Genomic DNA, 20,264 nt, shown 5'->3' with positions numbered 1-20,264 from the left:
TTAAACAAATCCGTCAATCACCTGCTTTCAATGAAGCCCTGGCACGAGTAAAGGGCTCATTATAGTTGTGTGTAGGTCCTACGGCGTAGCCGCGACAGCGTAGGATACGTGGCGGTTTTCATTACCACATTAGCTGCGCGACTGTCAATGAAGAAGCAGCTTGGCAAGTTTACCCACAAACAAAGAAGAAACAGCAACTACTTGTGTATGTTTTGAGATGACCGGCAGTGATGGACGTAAATAAACAGCGACTTATGTTGTTAATTCGCTCCTCAACTTGGTCCATATTTGTTCTCACCATCGCAAACGGAAATACTTATGATGCAGTTTTTTTACCTGATGGGAGGGGTTCTAGTGGAACAATCACATCGCTTGTGGTCTGCGCAGAACTGACGTGCTGTTAAAAATTTGGCAAGGTGCACGTCAGGCTACACAGAGGCTACGGATAACCTACGACGTAGACCACCCTCATACAACTATAAATTTGACTTAACGTAAAGGATTTTAGTGTGATCTGACTGAACAGAAAAATCTCATACCCCTCGATTGCTGGCGTTCTCTTGCAGAAACTTGCGGAATTTGTTTAGGAAAATGTATCGGGAAGCTTCCCCCTGAGAAAAGAGAAATATGTATGAGACAGATAATATAATACACAAACAACTTAAAGGGAAAGTTCACTTCAAAATCAATATTGTGGCAGTTGAATAGCAGTATATTGAATAGCACTATAGACCGTTTCATCGGTGACGCCATCTGGTCCGAACTTTAATTCCGGTTTCTGACATGGCCTGACTAGTTGCTGAAACCGAACTCTTAAACAAATACCTCGTCCAGTTCCTATGTAATATACGTGTTGTATATTTTACTTGCTATATAAATAAACTACTTTAAAAGGACTTCGTTGTTATTTATTCTTCGCAAAGTTTACCGGAAGTTACGTGACGACCACGAAAGCCGCGTGTTTATGTTGTTACTGCTGAAACCGTCTATATCTTAAATCACCCCTGTGTCTTTCCAAAATCGCTAAAAAATTTCTTTGGAATAGATTTTTAGATATTTTGGATGAAAACTGGGAGGCTTGTGACTGTCCCATATACTGCTTTTCAACTGCCACTATTCAACCAAGAAAAGCATAAAAGACATCCCCAAAAAAGTCCATGTGCCATCAGAATATTATGAAGTGACGAGAACAGTTTTGTGCGCAAAGAAAAGAAAAGAAAAGAAAACTAACATATTTTCCGGACTATAAGTCGCTTCGGAGTATAAGTCGCATCCGTCAAAATGCGTTTTGAAGAGAAAAAAAACATATACAAGTCGCACTGGATTATACGTCGCATTTATTTAGAAAATGATTTCACAAAATCCAAGCCGAAGAAAGTTATTCAACTAAACAATAGCACAGAAAAGCAGGCTGAATAGGTGCCCGTACATGTTAAAGTAACATAAACAGTAATTTACACGTTACACAATAGCATACAGAATATACATGGGAGGCTGAATAGGCTAAATTAATCTGACAAGCCAAATCAAGTTAAAAAAGGTCCCGAAGTCATTCCACATCACTGAATCTATTGAATTACATAAATACAGGAACAGCATAGAGCGGAATCTTGCGGCAGTAGACGGTAATGTTTTCTCTTGGTTCATATGAAATAATCTTGACGTAAGTCGCACCTGACTAAAAGTTCCAGCACCCCCCAAAATATGAAAAAAGTGTGACTAATGCTGCGTTTACACCAACTGCGGTAGAGGCGTGAAGCGCGAGTGATTTCAATATTAAGTCAATGTGAAGACGTGTTTCCGCCTCATTCGCGCGTCTAGCTCCCGCGAAAGGAGCAAATTGATCGTTGTGCGCGATACGCGCGAATGGTGCTTTTTGTGCATTTTGCGGTTCACGCGAATTTGCGGCTGACCCCCGAGTTGAAAAATTTGAACTTTAGCGGAATTTCGCGCAGCGTTAACCAATCAGGAACCTGCTTGCTGCTGTGGTGGAAGCCCCGCCTGGAGTCACTCATTCAACCAACGCTTGATATTGTCCGTAAGCAGTCACCCGGAGCTATACGACACAGGTTCTTATTTCTATAGAGGAGACAGGAATAAAAAGGACCTCGATTGGAAGAGTGTCAGTGAGGACATTGGGCAACCTGGTAAGTTGTAATACACACTTCACTTTTGAGTCACGTGACGTTTATCGACCCGCGCCGTTTATTTTCCCCCTGTAGTAAGGTTACCAAATACAAACTGGTAACTCTTTTGATAAATGCACAATCAGTCATCTTGCAAATAGACAACCGCATAGCACTTGCCCCTCTCCCACAAGAAGCGGATTTTGCGTCTGACGCGTGTCAAATGCTTGCTTTTTCCGCGCGTCTACTCCGCTCTACACGCGCGAATGCATTCAAACTGTTCAAGCGGCAAACTAGGCGCGGTATACGTGATTTTGATGCCTGAAACGCGTCGGTGTCAAAGCACCATTATAGTCCGGAAAATATGGTAATTACTTTTTTCTCCTCCTTGGTCCTTTCAGTGCGCGTTCATGAGCAAACTACGCCGCATGCGTCATAGCCTGCCGACGTAATTGCTAACTTACAGACACAGAATACACTGGTAACTAATTTGTGCATTTATAAAGGGTGTTGAAGTATTGTTTACAATGTTTGCCTAATGGCTTAAATGAAAAAGTAAAAACACTGGCAAAAGCGTGCACTGAAAAAACAAGGAGGAGAACAAATTGTTGAATGAACTTGTTTGTTTTGTTTTCTTTGCGCACAAAAGTTTTCTCACAGTTTTGTAATATTCTAATAGAACCACTGACAGCGCTTTTTTGACGATGTATTTCATTCTTTTAGCAATCTATGGGACAGTCACAAGTCTCGCGGTTTTCATCAAAAATATCTAAAAATGTGTACCGAAGAACTAACGGGTTTTAAAGACATGGGGGTAGGTCATATATGTTCAAATTTTGATTTTGAACTATCCCTTTAATGCGTAAAGCACAATCTCCTAAATTATTTCAATGCAAAAACTTTATTTCAATTCTTGGCAATTCCACAAGGGGCGCTATAACTGACATTAGCATAAATGATTCACTACATAATATTTAACTTTCAGATTAACTGTCATAAAATATAAACAATATAAACAAGTATAAAGCTAAAGTTAAACTGTTGACATGTTTTTACCTAAAAGTTCAATTTAAATTCTGTCATCATTTTCTCCCGCTCAAGTAGAGACCTGTATAAATATCTTCCTTTGTGTTCAGCAGAGCATAGACCATTTTTACTAAGTCTGTAACAACTTGTCTAGGATTAAAGTGATCAGACACAACAGAGAAATTTACTACCGTTTCCGTTCCTTTGTCCTTGTTGTTTAACATCAGTCTGAGAATCTGAACTTGTAGCTCCTCCACAACTACACACAAACACACACACATGGGTTCAGTTGAGTGTCACAGTGTTAGATCTGATATGTGTAATGTTGTGTGATTTACCCTCAATCCTTTTCTTTAGCCTGTGACAGCCTCGCTCGTATGCCCGGCGTTTCAGCCTCTCCTCTGATGTCTCTTCTCGTGTATCTCTCTCATCTTTACCCTGAAAGAAACAAGGAAGAATTATTTATCTGTAATTTACAGAAGAGGTCTGTGTGAGACTTTATAAGATCAATAAGACACTAAAGGCTTATATCATAGTTATAGTGAAAATAAAAACACGAAGCCTTAAAAGAAAAACACCCCCTTTTTTCAATATTTTACTATGTTCTTACCTCAGCTTAGACGAATTAATACATAACTATCTTTTTTAATGCGAGCACTTTTTATCTTTGTACAGCGCCTTGTGAATGTGTTAGCATTTAGCCTAGCCACATTCATTCCAGCATCATACACCTGTCATCCGATCAACCAAAACACAGATGGCGTCTCTCACCTCTTTGTCGAAGCGCGTTGGCCACCATGTGGTTGGGATCAGTTCATCTAGCCCCGCCTCGTTCACCCTCAGAGGAGTCTTGATGTAAAAGAAGACCACAGATCGCAGCACATCGAACGTGACACTGTTAAGGGCCAAGTTTGTGAAATATCTAAACTAAATACACATTATGCATTCATCATGAACAAACTCATTTGTATTATGCCTATATCAATTACGGTTCAGTTTAGGATGTTAAATGTACTTCTTTTAAATGGATAGGCCTGGTCCTGGTCAATAAGATGTAACAGTAATAATGTGAAGGGCCTGTGTTTGTATATAAATATACAATATATATATAAATAAATAAATGTCCTTGCTTTTCCAAGCTGATAATGGGAGAAAACAGGGATCAAGGAACAAATTTTGACTTTGAAGACCAAAAAAGTGCACTCATTCCTCACAGAAGTAATCCACACGGCTCGAAGAGGTTAATAAAGGTCTTTTGCAGGTAATCGATGTGATATTGTAAGAAAAATATCCATATTTTAAACTTTATAAATATAACTTTATAATACCTAGCTTCCGGAAACGACCCAATTGAGAGTCACTGTTAGATTCAAACAAATCCTAAATCATTTTAATGTTAAATAACAACTCGTAAAAAATAACAACTCATGTTTAAAAAAATTGCTCATTGCGACTTAATTTGCCAGGAGGGGTCAGATATATTCAGGGTTTCCTGCAGCACATTTCAGTTCGGGCGGCCCGCCTAAGCTTGGAAACCCCCCCAAAAAAATGCGTCAAAAAAAAAAATTGCTGCACAAAAGGCTGTCAAGTGCATCTCGGAGAAAAGCGCGTACGCGCTTCACACTGTAAGCGGGGACGCGGGCCGCATGGCCGAAATGTGAACGACGTGGTCCGGACCTTCACTGTCTGGAGGATAACTAGCCAGTTGATAAAACATCTCGGAGAATAGCTCGGGCGCACTTCACACCGCGAGCGTGCACGCGCGTCACACGGCCGAAATTAGATAAAGAAGTGGTCCGTCATGTCTGGTGGATAGCCAGTTAATAAAACGCGTGTCCGTGAGAACTGTAAGCGGACTTATGTTTTGGGGTTATTTAAGCCTGTTATTGTATTAGTCTATAATTCTTGCAAATTTAAAGTAAGTTAGCTGGTGAGTTTGTTGTTTGAGCAACCTGCTAGCTAGGTGTCACGTGCCTGTTGATTCAATATAATTGTTGAGCGCTCTGCTCACGTTATTTATGTGCATTATTTACATGCTACAGTAGTAACACTCCTTTAAGATAATGTAATTAATAGTGGGAAATAATCAGTTTTTACAATTTTTGCGCTATCTATCATCGTTCGCCAGACGTTCTACAAAATCTGCTTTAAGCTTGTGTTTATTAACCCTTTAGTTTCACTTCATCACGCAGCTATTCCTATTAGAGGTAAAAACATTTAATTCATTAATAATCTAGTATGTGTTCATTTTCTGTCCTAGTTCCTGTCCTAATCTAGTCTAGTTTTAAATAAATATATTTTAATTTTCATCATGACACATACGCCCCCGCCCTTTTGATTGCCACGCCCTCGACAACACCCACCCGCCCAACCCTACCACCTTAACTAACAAATTTATTATTAATACACAGTGAAACCTGTATTATAAATAAAAAGGATATAATACGTTGCTGAGCAGGTACTTCCTGGACTTCTCATGACTGAGGATTGCCGCGGTCAGACGCAGGTAATGAATCTGTAAAATATATGAAAGAAAAATTATACAATACAGGTCAAAATGTCTTAATACAACCGCAAACGTTCAGAATGTTTAGTATTAAGGGCTCATTATAGTTGTGCGTAGGTCCTTACCCTAACACTTTTGTTTTTGCCCCTATTTTTCTGAGCTGATACACAAAAGGGTCCATTTCTCTCAAATGTTGTTAACAAATTTGTCTAAATCTGTTTTAGTGAGCACTTCTCCTTTGCCGAGATAACCCATCCACCTCACGGGTGTGGCATATCAATGATGCTGATATTAGACAGCATGATTATTGCACAGGTGTGCCTTAGGCTGGACACAATAAAAGGCCACAGAAAAATAGGCCACAGAGAAATAGGCCTTTTGTGTACATAGAAAAAGTCTTAGATCTTTGAGTTCGGCTCATGAAAACAAGGGGGGAAACAAAAGTGTTGCATTTATAATTTTGTTCAGTATATGTACCCCAGCTGTCACTGGGGCGGTACCCTTTCAAAAAGTACAGCTTTGAACCTAAAAGTTCATATTAGTACCTCAGACACCACAAAAAAATGACTTTCTTACTTAGTATTTTTGTCTTGTTTTTAGTAAAAATATATAAAAATTCTTAGGTCAAGATGTATTTTCTAGATGAGCAAATGATCTTAAAAAATATCTCTAGTTTTTAGACAAAACATATCAAATTTAAGTGAATTTGTGCTTAAAACAAGCAAAAAAAAATTTAACAATGGAATAAGACATTTTTTCTTGAATTTACTTAATACAGGAAAAATTCAGCAAAAAATGTTGGCAGATTTTTTTGCAGGTTTTAAGCACAAATTCACTTAAATTTTATATGTTTTGTCTAAGTAAGAAAGTAATATTTGCAGTGGAGGTACACACTGCAAAAAATTTTCAAGAAAACATTTTCTTTATTATTTTTGTCTAGTTTTCAGTAAAAATATCAAAAAATTCTTAAATTAAGATGTTTTTTCTTGATGAGCAAATCGACCCAAGAAAATAAGTCTAGTTTTCAAATTTAAGTGATTTTGTTCATAAAACAAGCAAAACAAATCTGCCAATGGGGTAAGCAAATTTTTCTTGAATTTAGTGTTTAAGGTAGGTTTCACATTTGGTGCGCTTGCCTGGTCCGAACCAGAGTTCGATTGCTCCCCCCTCCCCATGCCCCCCATGGACTATGTTCACATATTATTTTTGATTCGAACCGCGGTACGCTTGCATCATCAAGCTGCAGCGTGATTGACGAACTGCAAGCAGAGAAACGATTTCGGAATGCCTCCGCAAAAATTGACGTCGGCGGACAGCCCGTTGTCATCGAAACGACTTTAGTATGTTTGGGGCAGACAGACGCAAGTGCGTTTCTGTATTATTTCTTTGAAAACCAAAACAAAGGTTTAAAAAATAAGAACAAAAGTCAAGCAAGCATTCTATGCATTTTGTTGTCAAGTTAGTGCACGCACACAAACACACACGTCTGTTTTCGTGGGACATTCCATATAATACGTAATTAACAGCGGTTCACTTCCGCGATTTGGTAAGATTGCGCTCACATCAGCAGCGAAGCGATCTGGAGTTCACATGAACCGGACCCCAGACCACCCTTTTTAAGCGGACTCGAGTACGCTTCGCGGGTGCGCACCCGAGTTCGGAAGACAGCGTTCACATCATCCAAATGTACCAAACTCTGATGTCAATCGAACCCGGGTGCGCACCAAAAGTGCTAATTTGAAAACGCCCCAAGAAAAATGTTCACGATTTTTTGCTTCCCCTAGTTTTATGCACAAAATCACTTACATTTTATATTTATGGTCCAAAAACTAGACTTATTTTCCTGGGTCATTTTGCCCATCAAGAAAAGGCATCTTAATTTTAGTATTTTTAGATATTTACATTTATAATACTAAGATTTTTTTTTATCATTTTTTGCAGTGCAAGCAGTGCATATTAGTACCAATAAAGATACAAAGTAGTATCTCAAAGGTACATACAGTACAGTATTGCTGCCAAATGTATCTTTACCTATGTGGTACATTTTAGGACCTTTTAAAAGGGTACTGCACCATTGATAGCTTTTGTACAACTTTTTCGGAGAGTGTAGTAATGTGAAATGTCTTCATAAAAAACACAATGGAAATAACTACAACTGTTTGTTTACTAGTACACTTCCATCTCCAACATTTCCATCTCATTTTAACAAAACCATGATAATACTGATAACCGTGATAACTTTGGTCACTATAATCATGATATGAAATTTTTAGTTACTAGCAAGTTAACCACTACGCTACAGACAATTATATATAAGCTATAGAAACTAGGAAGAAGAGTTCAATACCTGAAATCCCAAATCAGGAATGATGGGAGAAAAGCGATACGCTCTCAGCAGTGACATCATCAGCTGTTTCAAACACTCGTTCACCTCATAGTCCTGCAGGCAGACAGAAATCACAATCTTGCATGATGAAACACTGATTGAAACACTTTCCAATAGCTTGAATCTCATTCTTGTTCTTACATGTTCAAACCTGTCACACTGTGATCGATTATTAGACAAACAGTACAAGACAAACAGAATTTAGATTGGAAAACAGTAAGACACTCAAGCCACATTTACAAATTTAAACAATTCTGTTGTGCTAACGTAGTGGTCCCTAAAATGCCTTTGACATGCATGTGTATGTTTGAAGCAATTGATAATCTCCGAAAAACTAAACACCACGGGATTTCTAACAAATGTAAGATGCCTCTTTTCTCATTTAATGTAACAAGGTTCACTTCACATGCTTTGAGAGACTTTAGAGTTTTATCTCTTTACCTCCATGAGCAGCCAGAACAGATCAAGCAATTCTTGTATAAGCGGATGCTCTTCAACCGATCCTCCACCTTCCAGTATACTCAACAAGAACTTCATCAACACATCCTCCACCAAATAAACTTTACACTAGAAAACACACAAACAACCCCAATGGATAAAGCAGATGACAAATGAGTAAAATCATGGACCCTGTTTAATAAAAAGTCCTTTATATCACTAAAAATAATATTGCGGAGCGATCTGTTTACCATAAGAGGTGAAAAATGGTTAAATATATGTGCAAGGGTCATCAGGACCGTCGAATCGCCATGAAGCTGCCATGATGCACTGCTGCTCTCAACAACCTTTTCCTCCTGAACAAAAGAAGAAATATTTTTCCAAAACCAAATAAATTAAAAAAGATCAAAGCATTACAGTGGCTAGTGACAAGTAATACATGTAATAAAGTCAGATACCTCTGTGTCAATGGTGGTGGACAGAAGAGTTTTGATGTATCCCAGAAGTCTGTTGGCTTTGATGAGGTCAGAGGTTGGTGGGCTTTGTAGTGGACGGTAACCCTCCACAGGGTACGTGAGGAATAAATGGGTTAAGGGACAAACAGATTAGTTTTGAAATACATGACAGTTTACCTCAAATTTTGAGAAATGTTGCTAATGATAAATAGATAATAATTATTCATAAATAATACATAATCATGAATACAATTAAGGAATAAAGTTTAAATCTATATTTATGCTATACTTTATTCAATTGAAATACTTTTGATAACTTTCAATTATATATGATTATAAATTAATATATAGGTAAGGATATCTGAGAGGACGGCTGCCGAAGTTGAATGCTACAGACTCCTTGAATGACAAACTGATGGCTGGAAAATAAGCTATGCTGGGCCCCATCTTAATATTACTGAATGCCACACCAAGAGACTGTCCATTTCTAAAAAACAAAACAAAAAAACAATGCCATTTAAATTTGATAAAAAAAAAATTCGAATCCAATGTGTAACACTTTTACAATTGTTAGCATAAAACATGCAATTATAAAATTATTTAAAATAATAATAGAATTATATTCATTTTTTAATTATACAATTATATTAATTTATTAATTATACAATTATATTAATTTATTAATAATACAATTATATTAATTTATTAATTATACAATTATATTAATTTATGAATTATATTAATTATAATTTATTATATAATAAATAGTGCTGGGCAAAGATTAATCGCGATTAATCGCATGAAAAAAAGAGAATTTTTTTGCATAAGATATGAGTGTTTGCTGTGTGTTATTATTATGTATATATAAATACACACACATTCATTCATGTATGTATTTAAGAGTCTTGTTTTCAGTTAAAATATCTAAAAATTCTTAAATTAAGATGCTTTTTCTTGATGAGCAAAATGACCTAAGAAAATAAGTCTAGTTTTTAGACAAAAAATATAAACTTTAAGCGAATTTGTGCTTAAAACAAGCAAAAAAATCTGCCAATGGAGTTAGGGTTAGTAAGTGTTTATGAAAAAAGTTAACTTATTTCAAGAAAATGTTTCTTATTCCATTGGCAGATTTTTTTCTAATTTACTTAAAGTGTATATTTTTTGTTTAAAAACTAGACTTATCTTCCTTGGTAATTTTGCTCATCAAGAAAATACATCTTTATTTAAGAATTTTTTGATATTTTTACTAAAAACAAGACAAAAATACTAAGTAAGAAGCAAACAAGAAAAAAAATCTGCCATTGGGTAAGCAAAAAAATCTTTAAAAATTAAAAAAAACACTAAATTCAAGAAAAAATCAAATTTGCTTACCCCATTGGCAGATTTTTTTTCTTGTTTATATTTTTTGTCTAAAAACTAGACTTATTTTCTTACGTCATTTTTTTCTTGAAAATAATTTTTGCAGTGTATATTTATTTATATTTTTATATATTCTATATTATATATAAACAAAAAAATGGATATATAAATAAAAATGTTCTGAAATGTATATATGTTTGTGACATATGACATGTCTGTGTTTAAATATACATAAATTATTACACACAGCACAGGCACATATATTATGCAAAAATGCACGTTTATTTTGTATGCGATTAATCGTGATTAATCTTTGCCCAGCACTAATAAATAATATAAATAAATATATATACACATGTAAATGTTTCTATAGTACAAACATTAATGTTTGTGTATTTATATATACATAATAACTACACATACAGTATATTATGCAAACACAAACTTTTATTTTGTATGCAATTAATCGCGATTAATCATTTGACAGCCCTAAAACTGATACTTACAAACAAAATGTAATTGTTCCTTCATCCAAATCTATCAGACAGCTGACGATATCTCCAGCAGCCCAAGACTAAATAGAAAGCAAAAGACAAAATAACGTCAAACTCACCACTGTATTCACCAGGACAACCTAAGTGTACGCAATAATGTGTTTGTACCTTGCCATAGTTGGTGGTTGAAACGTTCCACTTGCGAACTCTGTTCCCGTCATAAGCGTACGAGTCTGGCGTGTCTCCAACTCCCTCCTGAAGACAACAAGACCGCAACAGTTTCATAGGCCTAATACATCATAAAACAGGGATTTGTTGCTACTGGAGCACAAAGTTGGAAACAATTTCACAGACGGATTAAAATTCAGAAAGTTCAAGAAACAATCACAATGTAATCTACATTTTTACGGATTGCTGTTAAACACTTTTACCTCCTGGTTGAACCTGCAGTTTATTGTGCACCAGCCAATCTGCATCAACCCTTGAGATGAGATGAGGACTTCGTAGACCCATTTCCCTAAAACCAATTAAAATAATCATATTACTGAAATGTACTGTGTACTTGTACTGTATATGACCTTGTGTTAATGCTGTATTGACCAGTGGTTCTCAAACTTTTTCCGCGTGCGGCCCCCCCCAAAGAAAATGTATGACAAAAACTGTTCTAAAATGTAACATTTTAATTAAACAAAACATATAAAGTTATACAAAGTAGTGCTGTTGGTTAGTAGCCTTATTTTTTTAGGTTTAATTACACAGAATTCATGATAAATTAATGTATTTTATAAAATGTCATAAAACTGGGGGCCCCCTGGCACCATCCCCCCCCCCCCCCAGTTTAAGAGCCACTGGTATAGACTACAGAGAAGTGGCGATTTGCTTTTCTTGCTATAGTAGCCTTTGAACCCTGGGTGCTTACATTTTCTTATAGCTTTAAATTAAAAATGCTCAGTAAGGAAGGACATACACTTCTCCGGCCAATTACTACAAAGTTAATACACATAGTAAAATATTACCTTTGTAAACACATGTGGTGGCTCTGATTGAACTGAAGTTGCTGTGGCCGATCACCTTTAAATACGAAAAGCAGATTAAAACAAAATAAAAAATAAAAACGTACTTAAGCCCTACTTAGACAAACATTATTTCTTGTGGGGACCTAAGGTATTTTTAATCATTTACAGGGGGTAGTCAGAAATTTTTTTGAGGTCCGAATTCAGAATGTCTGTGTTTTTCCCCCGACCACCCGTGTAAAAATTCCTGGCCGAATTACGTTTTTTGACAAACACCAAGGTCATGTGGTACTTTAATTGCAGTCCAAATCCACATCTAGGAGTTCATAAAAAGGGGAAGAATGCTAAAGTCATGCTGAATCTATTATGGTCACACGCTTCACGTTTGGGTCTCATTCACTTGCGTATGCGCAAATTTGTTCGTAAAATATGCGTATGGGCGTTTTAGGCTAGGTTTACATGGAAACGATCTGAAAAGAAAACGCAAAAGTGGCGTTGCGTTATCACTTTTTATTCCGCGTTTATACAAGCGTATTGAGGAGGAAATCTGCGTGCATAAGGTGATGCAAAAATGTGTGATATTCGATGTAGTATGCACTCCAGGAGGCTAGGTGGCAATGTGAAGCACTGACACACAACACCACCAAGTCCGCGCGGCTGCGTACAACCCTCTTCCTTGTTCTCCCAGGTTTCGTACAAAGCCGTCTGGTTTGCCGCAGACGAATTGGCGCATCAACAACTTTATGGAGTTAATTAATGCGCCTTTTCTGTTCAGTAATACTAGCTGTGAATATTTCGTACAACTTCTGGAAAGACTTGTATGTTTAATAGAGCTGCTACGGCAACTTGAAGGTCCGACGTATGGAAATAATCTGCCATGTTTGTTGTTATTTTCCTGAACTAGCGCATGCCTGTGACGTAAACATGTTCGCGACGAGAGCCACCATGAGCAGACTCTGGAGGGTGGTTTCACTTTTTTGCATTTTTAAGCCCAAAAAAACGCCGTCACCGTGTAAACGAAAGGCAGATCTGATCAAATATTTTAACGTTTTCACCCTCGAGCGTTCTATTACAGACAATGATGTCTGTTAGTAGACACGCCCCTTACTGCTGATTGGCTACAAGTGTGTTTTGGTACTCAGCCCGACTCCGTTTTTCAAAAATCACGCACCCCTCCTTTAAGTAAATCGGATCAGTATATGTTGAGTTCCTCTAAAAAAGTAATGGGTATCATTCACTAAGCATGCGTACGCACAAATTTGTTTGTTATAACTTACAAATCATGATTCAACAAAAACTTTCATACTAAAATGTATTTTAAATGTATGCAAAAACGTAAGAACAACTTAGACCACATGTGCGCAATAATCATGAACAAAGAAAAAGAACTCTATAATATAGATGTGTTATATATTTTATTTTATTTTTTCTTTGTTCATGACTATTGCGTACGTGTGGTCTGCGTAAGTTGTTCTTACGTTTTTGCATACATTTAACATTAATTTTAGTACAAACGTTTTTGTTGAATCATGATTTGTAAGTTAAAACAAACAAATTTGTGCGTACGCATGCTTAGTGAATGAGACCCATTACTTTTTTAGAGGAACTCAACATGTACTGATCCGATTTACTTAAAGGAGGGGTGCGTGATTTTTGAAAAACGGAGTGGGACTGAGTACCAAAACACACTTGTAGCCAATCAGCAGTAAGGGGCGTGTCTACTAACAGACATCATTGCCTGGGTTGCGTATGTGTGGGGCGGGTCTATCCAAGAAGGTCCAGATTCTGTTTGGGTAGGGGCGTGTTTGTTAAGTTGATTTCAAAGGTCAACACTGGCTTTCAGAGATCATGCACCCCGCCTTTAGTTCATCCTTTTCACCATTTATTCTGGTGTTACTGTAAGCTATTTACAATGAAAAAATTACATTTTGTCTTTGTATTCTTTTATGTGCCAGGAGAGGTGTGGTCTTCAACAATCCAATCAATTCCTGATGGATAAAATCCAGCCCTACATTTCTTTCTTGTTAAAATACTTTTCATTCAGAAATACAGTACCTCACATTACTCAAGTTAGTCAACAACTGTTTGTCAAGCAATGTTTAGTCTTCATCAGACAAATTGTGCAATTGGTAAAAAAATATTTAACCATTGCAATGAAATTCTTACCCCTAAGAGGTCATCGTCAACAAATAGCAGCCCTTCAAATCCACTGCTGTGATCCAGAACAACAGTCTTAGGTCCGAGACAGCCTTCCACCTGATCTGAACAGAAACACACACAGACACTGATAACTAAAGCACAGGATTGTATGCAACAGTTATAATAACTATTATAAAACACCTGCATATCACTGTATTGCACCTGCATAACCAACTATTAACTTCAGTTTACACATAATGGACTATGGGCCCTATTTTAACGATCTAAAACGCAAGTGCAAAGCGAAAGTGTCTTTGTTGGTGGATCTTGGGCGCTGTTGCTATTTTCCCGGCGGGAGAAATAACTCTTGCGCCAGGCGCAAATCAATAAGGGGTTGGTCTGAAGTAGGTTCATTATTCATAGGTGTGGTTTGGGCTTAACGTCAAATAAACCAATCAGAACGCTATCCAACATTCCCTTTAAACGCAAGTGCGCAAGTTCCATGGCGGGTTGCTATTATTATGACGGATTTACCAGGCGCACGCCAAGAGCGGTTCACAGCCGAGGAGACCGACGTTCTTGTAAGAGCAGTCAAAGACAGAGAAGTTGTTTTGTATGGGGATGGGAGAAACCCGCCCAAATCAGCGTAGGTTAAACAGGCGTGAGAGTAAATAGCCACAATTGTCTCATCAGCTGGCATCCCCAGGACGTTGCGCCGCAAGCGCTACAATGATGTCAGGAGACGGGGGAATCCCAAGCTTGCCAGCATAAATCGGCCACGCCGTGTAACGGGAGGTGACTCTGCCTATACACAGGACCTGACGCCAGCAGAGGACATCGCTGCATCCACCCTCACCGCTGAAAGCCAAGAAACGCAAGCAGTCCAACCCCAAAGTACTCTTACAAATCAAGTTCATATACATTAATACATTACATGAAAACATTTTAATTATTATTTACATAAAATAAACGTAATACAGCCACACAACAAACTTATGAAAATGTTTTAATCGTTATTTGCATGATAATTTTTTAACGCAGCCACACAAAATAAATAAAAATCACCACAATGCTCACCACAATGATTTCCCTTATCTCATGTGTTAATATTTTTTATTGTAACAATTTATGATTTGCAAAAATAACTGTTGCATCTGTGTAGATTAGATAAGCAAATTGGTGCGCGTTGTGCACGCTATACATTGTGGTCAAGCATGCGCCCTTAAAATAGCATAATGTACAACGCGCCACTGACTTTAGACTAGTTTTTTCTGGTCAGTGGCGCAATTGTTTTTTGAAACTGCAAAATAGCATCAGGGATGGTTTGCGCCGGAACACGCCTCCTTTTTTGCGCTGAACCGCCCAGGGAGCGCAAGTTCATTCCCTAGTTTGCCGACGTGCGTCTGTGGAGGGAAAAACTCGCTGTGCGCCGGTGAAAATACGAATGATACATGCGTCGCTGACAAAGTCAATTGCGCTGGGTGCAAGATAGGGCCCTATATCTTTAGGTTGAAAGTATGAAACTTAAAGCCCCCCCAACCTAAAAAAATGCACTTTTAAATGTGTTTCTAGCTAAAAAAACAAAACAAAAACATCCTGTTATTATACAAATCCATCTTTTCTTCTCCTTTAAACTTCAACAGTCACACAAAACAGGCTGTTAGGGATCCCCTTCAATGTGATATCACATTGATTACGTCCCAACCATAACCTCTATATGAGCGTACTTCAATCTTCCTGTTTTGATGTAGTCCAAAGCACATGTGTAAGCTCTTTACGCCCTACTTTGCATATGGGGAGGGAAACAGAAACTTTCTTTGCATTTAAAGTAACACACAAAAACGGCACATTTTTTATTACAGCCACAAATGGCCATGTTCAACATCGTATAATGAAAGATCTGAGCTGAAATTTTAAAGACACATTCTGGGGATCCCAGAGACTATTTGTATATTGTCACATTTAACAAATACTACTATGGAAGTCAATGGGGCTTCTGATCGGTTTGGTTACAAACATATCTTCCTTTGTGTTCAGCAAGAAATTAATACACGTTTGTGATGACGGAATTTTTATTTTTGGGTGAACTATCCCTTTAATTGCAAAAATATCATTTTAAAGAAAAACTGTGTGGACATCTTAGTCTTTGCTATATTGAGAATCATTACATACTGTGAATGTGCCATTAGCCAGCATCACCCTTTATTCAGGATTGCATTTACAATGCTGCACAAAATTTTCTCATGGTTTAATTATGCACTAAAACTAAAGTTAACCTCACCTGTATTATTTTTAGTTTTTATTTATTATTACAGTTAAACTCATGAGAAGAGCCCATATATGTATATAAAAAAAGATGACTGACCTTGACCGTCCTCAGGAAGATCATCCTCAGTCAACAGTTTCTCCAGATGATCTCCAAGGTTTTCGAACGACAGTGGTTTTCTACAAAGACCAATAATGACATGAGATGAGTCAATCTGGCTTTACTCTGTCCCAACCTGTCTATGATAGTTCACATATCAAAACATCACGAGGGTCAAGTGCTGAATGACATAAAGAGAACAAGGAACAGTCATGCACAACCTGACTTTAAACACAATTATTTATTTTATTCAAATTAACATAAATAAATTTGGTAGAACCAAGAGGGAACCTTTTGGTCTCTGTCAGGAAGCCAAAACGGAAGTGACTTAAACTGCAATTCAAACATAATTTACAGTAATGTTCATGTAATTTGGAAAAAATAAACAAACATTTCTACTACGCAAACCATCCTCACATAGCGTCAATTTAGCATTGCGCCATGCGCTGGGAGATACTAATTGTTGCACCTGAGGTGACACCAGCGATCAAACACGATGACATGTAAACACTGAAGCGCTCACACGCCGAGTGTCAGCTTGCTCTTATCTAACATCAAGATCTATGTATAGATCCACAGCAGTAATCTGACCCTGACTGGGAATGAGTGGGATGGGGCCGCTGGTTCCCTCCAACATGAGACAAGACACCGACAACCTACTTTCAACCAACTCATGAACAAACCGCTGACAGATCAACCTTGATTTCTTCATTAATTCATGATTTATTAGGGTCACTTGAGTTATTTATAAAATGAAAAACTGCACCACACATACCTGCACTGTAACAAGCCTTTGCATACTGTATGTAATGAAGCGAACATGAGATTAATGAGTTTAATACTATAGCTTTTAATCCTGTTTCATAGCAGTTGGATTCATTTGCTCGCGCACACTGTGAAAGTAAAAATGATGCAATACACTCACAGCCAATCAGAATGTTTCGGTTCATTCAGTTCATTTGTTCATCTTGACAATGCAGCAGGCAACTATTTTTTTAACAATGAAAGTTCGGTTTCTGTTTGCCTGTTTTAATAAAAACAGTTGGTAACACTTTACTTGAATTGGGGTTTATAAGACTGACATGACACATTCATAATCATAACATGACACGTGCTATAAAAATGAAAGAGATTTTATGCACATTAAAGGATTAGTCAATTTTCTTAAAAAAAAATCCAGATAATTTACTCACCACCATGTCATCCAAAATGTTGATGTCTTTCTTTGTTCAGTCAAGAAGAAATTATGTTTTTTGAGGAAAACATTCCAGGATTTTTTTCATTTTAATGGACTTTAATGGACCCCAACACTTAACAGTTTTAATGCATTTTAAAATTGCAGTTTCAAAGGACTCTAAACTATCTCAAACGAGGCATAAGGGTCTTATCTAGCAAAACGATTGTCATTGTTGCCAAGAAAAATAAAAAATATGCACTTTTAAACCACAACTTCTTGTCTTTCTCCAGGTCCTGTGACACTAGCGTGACCTCACGTAATACGTCATCACGTCAAGAGGTCACGGTGTCGTATGCAAAACTCCGCCCCAGTGTTTACAAGTGTGGAGAAAGAGGACCGTTCCGATGTTGTTGTATGTCAACTGATACTAATTAATGTCTTTGTGTCACTTTATTGTTTAAAATGGTCCGCAAATGTGTGTTTCATATATGTAGCATGTGACCTTTTCACGGCTTTACGCAATTACGTGAGGTCACGCTGGCGCGTTCCAGGACCGGATATAACCGAGAAGTTGTGGTTTAAAAGTGCATATTTTTTATTTTTCTTGTCAAAAAATGACAATCGTTTCGCTAGATAAGACCCTTATGCCTCATTTGGGATCGTTTAGAGTCCTTTGAAATTTTAAACTGCATTAAAACTGTTAAGTGTTGGTGTCCATTAAAGTCCATTATAATGAGAAAAATCCTGGAATGTTTTCCTCAAAAAACATAATTTCTTCTCAACTGAAAAAAGAAAGACATCAACATTTTGGATGACATGGTGGTGAGTAAATTATCTGGATTTTTTTTAAAGAAAATTGACTAATAATTTAAGGGTAATTCGTTCATTGTTATGACAACTTGACATTAACCAATATATGATAACTGACCACTTTTTACCAGTGATAAAAACTGAATGTGTCATTAAAATGTCATTTAGTGTTAAAACTATCATATAGTTTTATAACAGCGTCATGAATATTTTTCTTGACCTCAACTACAGTGGTACAAATATAATTTGTCATTAAAATGTCATTAAGTGTAAATTTTTTGTCAAATAGTTTTATAACAACTTCATGAATATTTTTCAGTTCATAATGTTTTTTTAAGTTTCCTCTGTGTTAAACAAATAAAATCAATCATTCAATAATAATAATAATAATAATAATAATAAAATTTGATAAAATTATATTTTATTGCATTTGGAGACCGATTCCCATAAAATGAAAACACTACAATAATGGATTAAGCCACGCAATGGTGTGTCCATATCGCTGTATTACATTAAATTAAATGTAATTAAATGTTTTTTTCTTCTATGTCAGAAAATTTCAGAGGAAGAACAAGTTGTGCACATACATAAAGTTAAGTATAATATTTTGACGTGTCTGTTGCATTTTGTTAAGGTATTTAAATTCAATATTATTTGACAGTATTAAAACTTAATGACATTTAAATGACAGTTTAATGTTAACCCATAAAGCTAGGTATTTTCTTAAGTTTGATAATTATTCTGCTATGTCATGTATATGAAAAGTTATGATGTATTGGTTTATGTCAAGTTGTCATAACAAAGACAATTCAAACAATGTCATCTTTGCATTAAAAAAGACATAATTGAACAAATGACACTTAATGACAATTGGCATAAATATGCATAAAATACAACAGTGTTTCCCATACATAGGCTCTACTTGGGCGCTGCGCCCAGGTAAATTGCGACCCGCCCAGGTAAAAAAAAATCACTTTACGAATTTACGTATTTTCTGAACTCGACTGGATGACCCGTGTTTTGGAGAGAGAGAGAGAGAGAGAGAGAGAGAGAGAGAGAAAGCGCGCGCGAAAGAGAGAGTGCGAGAGAGAGAGCGCGAGAGAGAGGTGGGGGTCGGGTGACCGTGAAGATGATGCACGCGTCATAAACTCATCATCCAGCGCGGCAAACTGGATCAACTGCAGCAGCACATACGGAGCAGCCAGGGAACACACTGCGACCAAAATGGTCGCATATGCTTATGTGCATATGTGTTTATAGCATCTAAGTTGGCTTCATTTTGCGTGCAAGCACGTTGTGTCTCTCCGGTTGAGTGTCCGTTCACGTGCTCTCTGTTTCTCAATGAATTGGGCGCGACGCGAAGCAACCTCAGTGTCACATAGTATCCTTTCATGTTTCTGAACTTGAGCAGAGTTTTACCATTAGAGGTCTTTCTTCACTGAGGACGCGGGACCCGTACGGTTGCGGGTTTATATTTTAAATGGTCAGATGGGTCCGGGTCGTTCCTAGTTCATTACTTCGGGTCCCAAGTCTGATTAATATTGTGTGTAAAACCCGAATCGATCGGAGAACGGCCGTGAGCGCTACCGCGCTAAAGCTCGAGTGCTGTTTTAGCGTGCCTCCGGTTTCTATGGCGATAGCAACTGGCTCTTGTCACGACCACGCGCCGCTTCATTTTCTTTATCCCATTTTTTTATAATCTTACTATTAATAGACAATATCTTTACTAAAATCTAAACAGTTTGCACAGAGATTGTAGCAAAAAGCAGTGCTAATACTGAATGAGCAAAGCTCTAGCTGACTCAGGATATAAAAAACGCAAAGCTGTAATGTAAAGTCTGTCATCGGGACAGCAAGTAGACTTTTAAATCTGAAATAATTAGTGGATTAAGCTTTTTTAATCGGCAAAAGAGAAATAGAAAGCAGAAGCAGTAAAAGTGCCTATCTAATAGAAATTATTACCATTATAA

General features: G+C 37.1%; 1 protein-coding gene across 2 annotated transcripts in view; it reads right to left on the bottom strand.

Moving 5' to 3' along the window:
- rnf123 (ring finger protein 123) overlaps positions 1-20,264 on the bottom strand; it is a 197,045-nt gene that overhangs the window by 169,134 nt on the left and 7,647 nt on the right. Inside the window, exons 4-19 of one of the 2 annotated variants that reach the window (XM_065259459.1) lie at positions 16,308-16,387; positions 13,970-14,064; positions 11,807-11,861; positions 11,222-11,307; positions 10,959-11,045; positions 10,803-10,870; positions 9,299-9,424; positions 8,941-9,055; positions 8,734-8,838; positions 8,486-8,611; positions 8,006-8,098; positions 5,594-5,667; positions 3,924-4,041; positions 3,491-3,590; positions 3,344-3,411; positions 540-611 (exon numbers count right to left, since the gene is read on the bottom strand). In XM_065259459.1, the coding sequence (XP_065115531.1) occupies positions 540-611; positions 3,344-3,411; positions 3,491-3,590; positions 3,924-4,041; positions 5,594-5,667; positions 8,006-8,098; positions 8,486-8,611; positions 8,734-8,838; positions 8,941-9,055; positions 9,299-9,424; positions 10,803-10,870; positions 10,959-11,045; positions 11,222-11,307; positions 11,807-11,861; positions 13,970-14,064; positions 16,308-16,387 (1,468 nt within the window). Of the gene's footprint in view, positions 1-539; positions 612-3,343; positions 3,412-3,490; positions 3,591-3,923; positions 4,042-5,593; positions 5,668-8,005; positions 8,099-8,485; positions 8,612-8,733; positions 8,839-8,940; positions 9,056-9,298; positions 9,425-10,802; positions 10,871-10,958; positions 11,080-11,221; positions 11,308-11,806; positions 11,862-13,969; positions 14,065-16,307; positions 16,388-20,264 lie in introns of those variants that run through there. The other variant, XM_065259460.2, reaches the window with a different exon arrangement.

This window comes from Paramisgurnus dabryanus, chromosome 24 (assembly GCF_030506205.2).
Source record: "Paramisgurnus dabryanus chromosome 24, PD_genome_1.1, whole genome shotgun sequence".
Lineage (NCBI taxonomy): Eukaryota > Metazoa > Chordata > Actinopteri > Cypriniformes > Cobitidae > Paramisgurnus > Paramisgurnus dabryanus.
The sequence above is the reverse complement of the archived record's forward strand: the minus strand, read 5'-3'. Positions and strand labels throughout refer to the sequence as shown.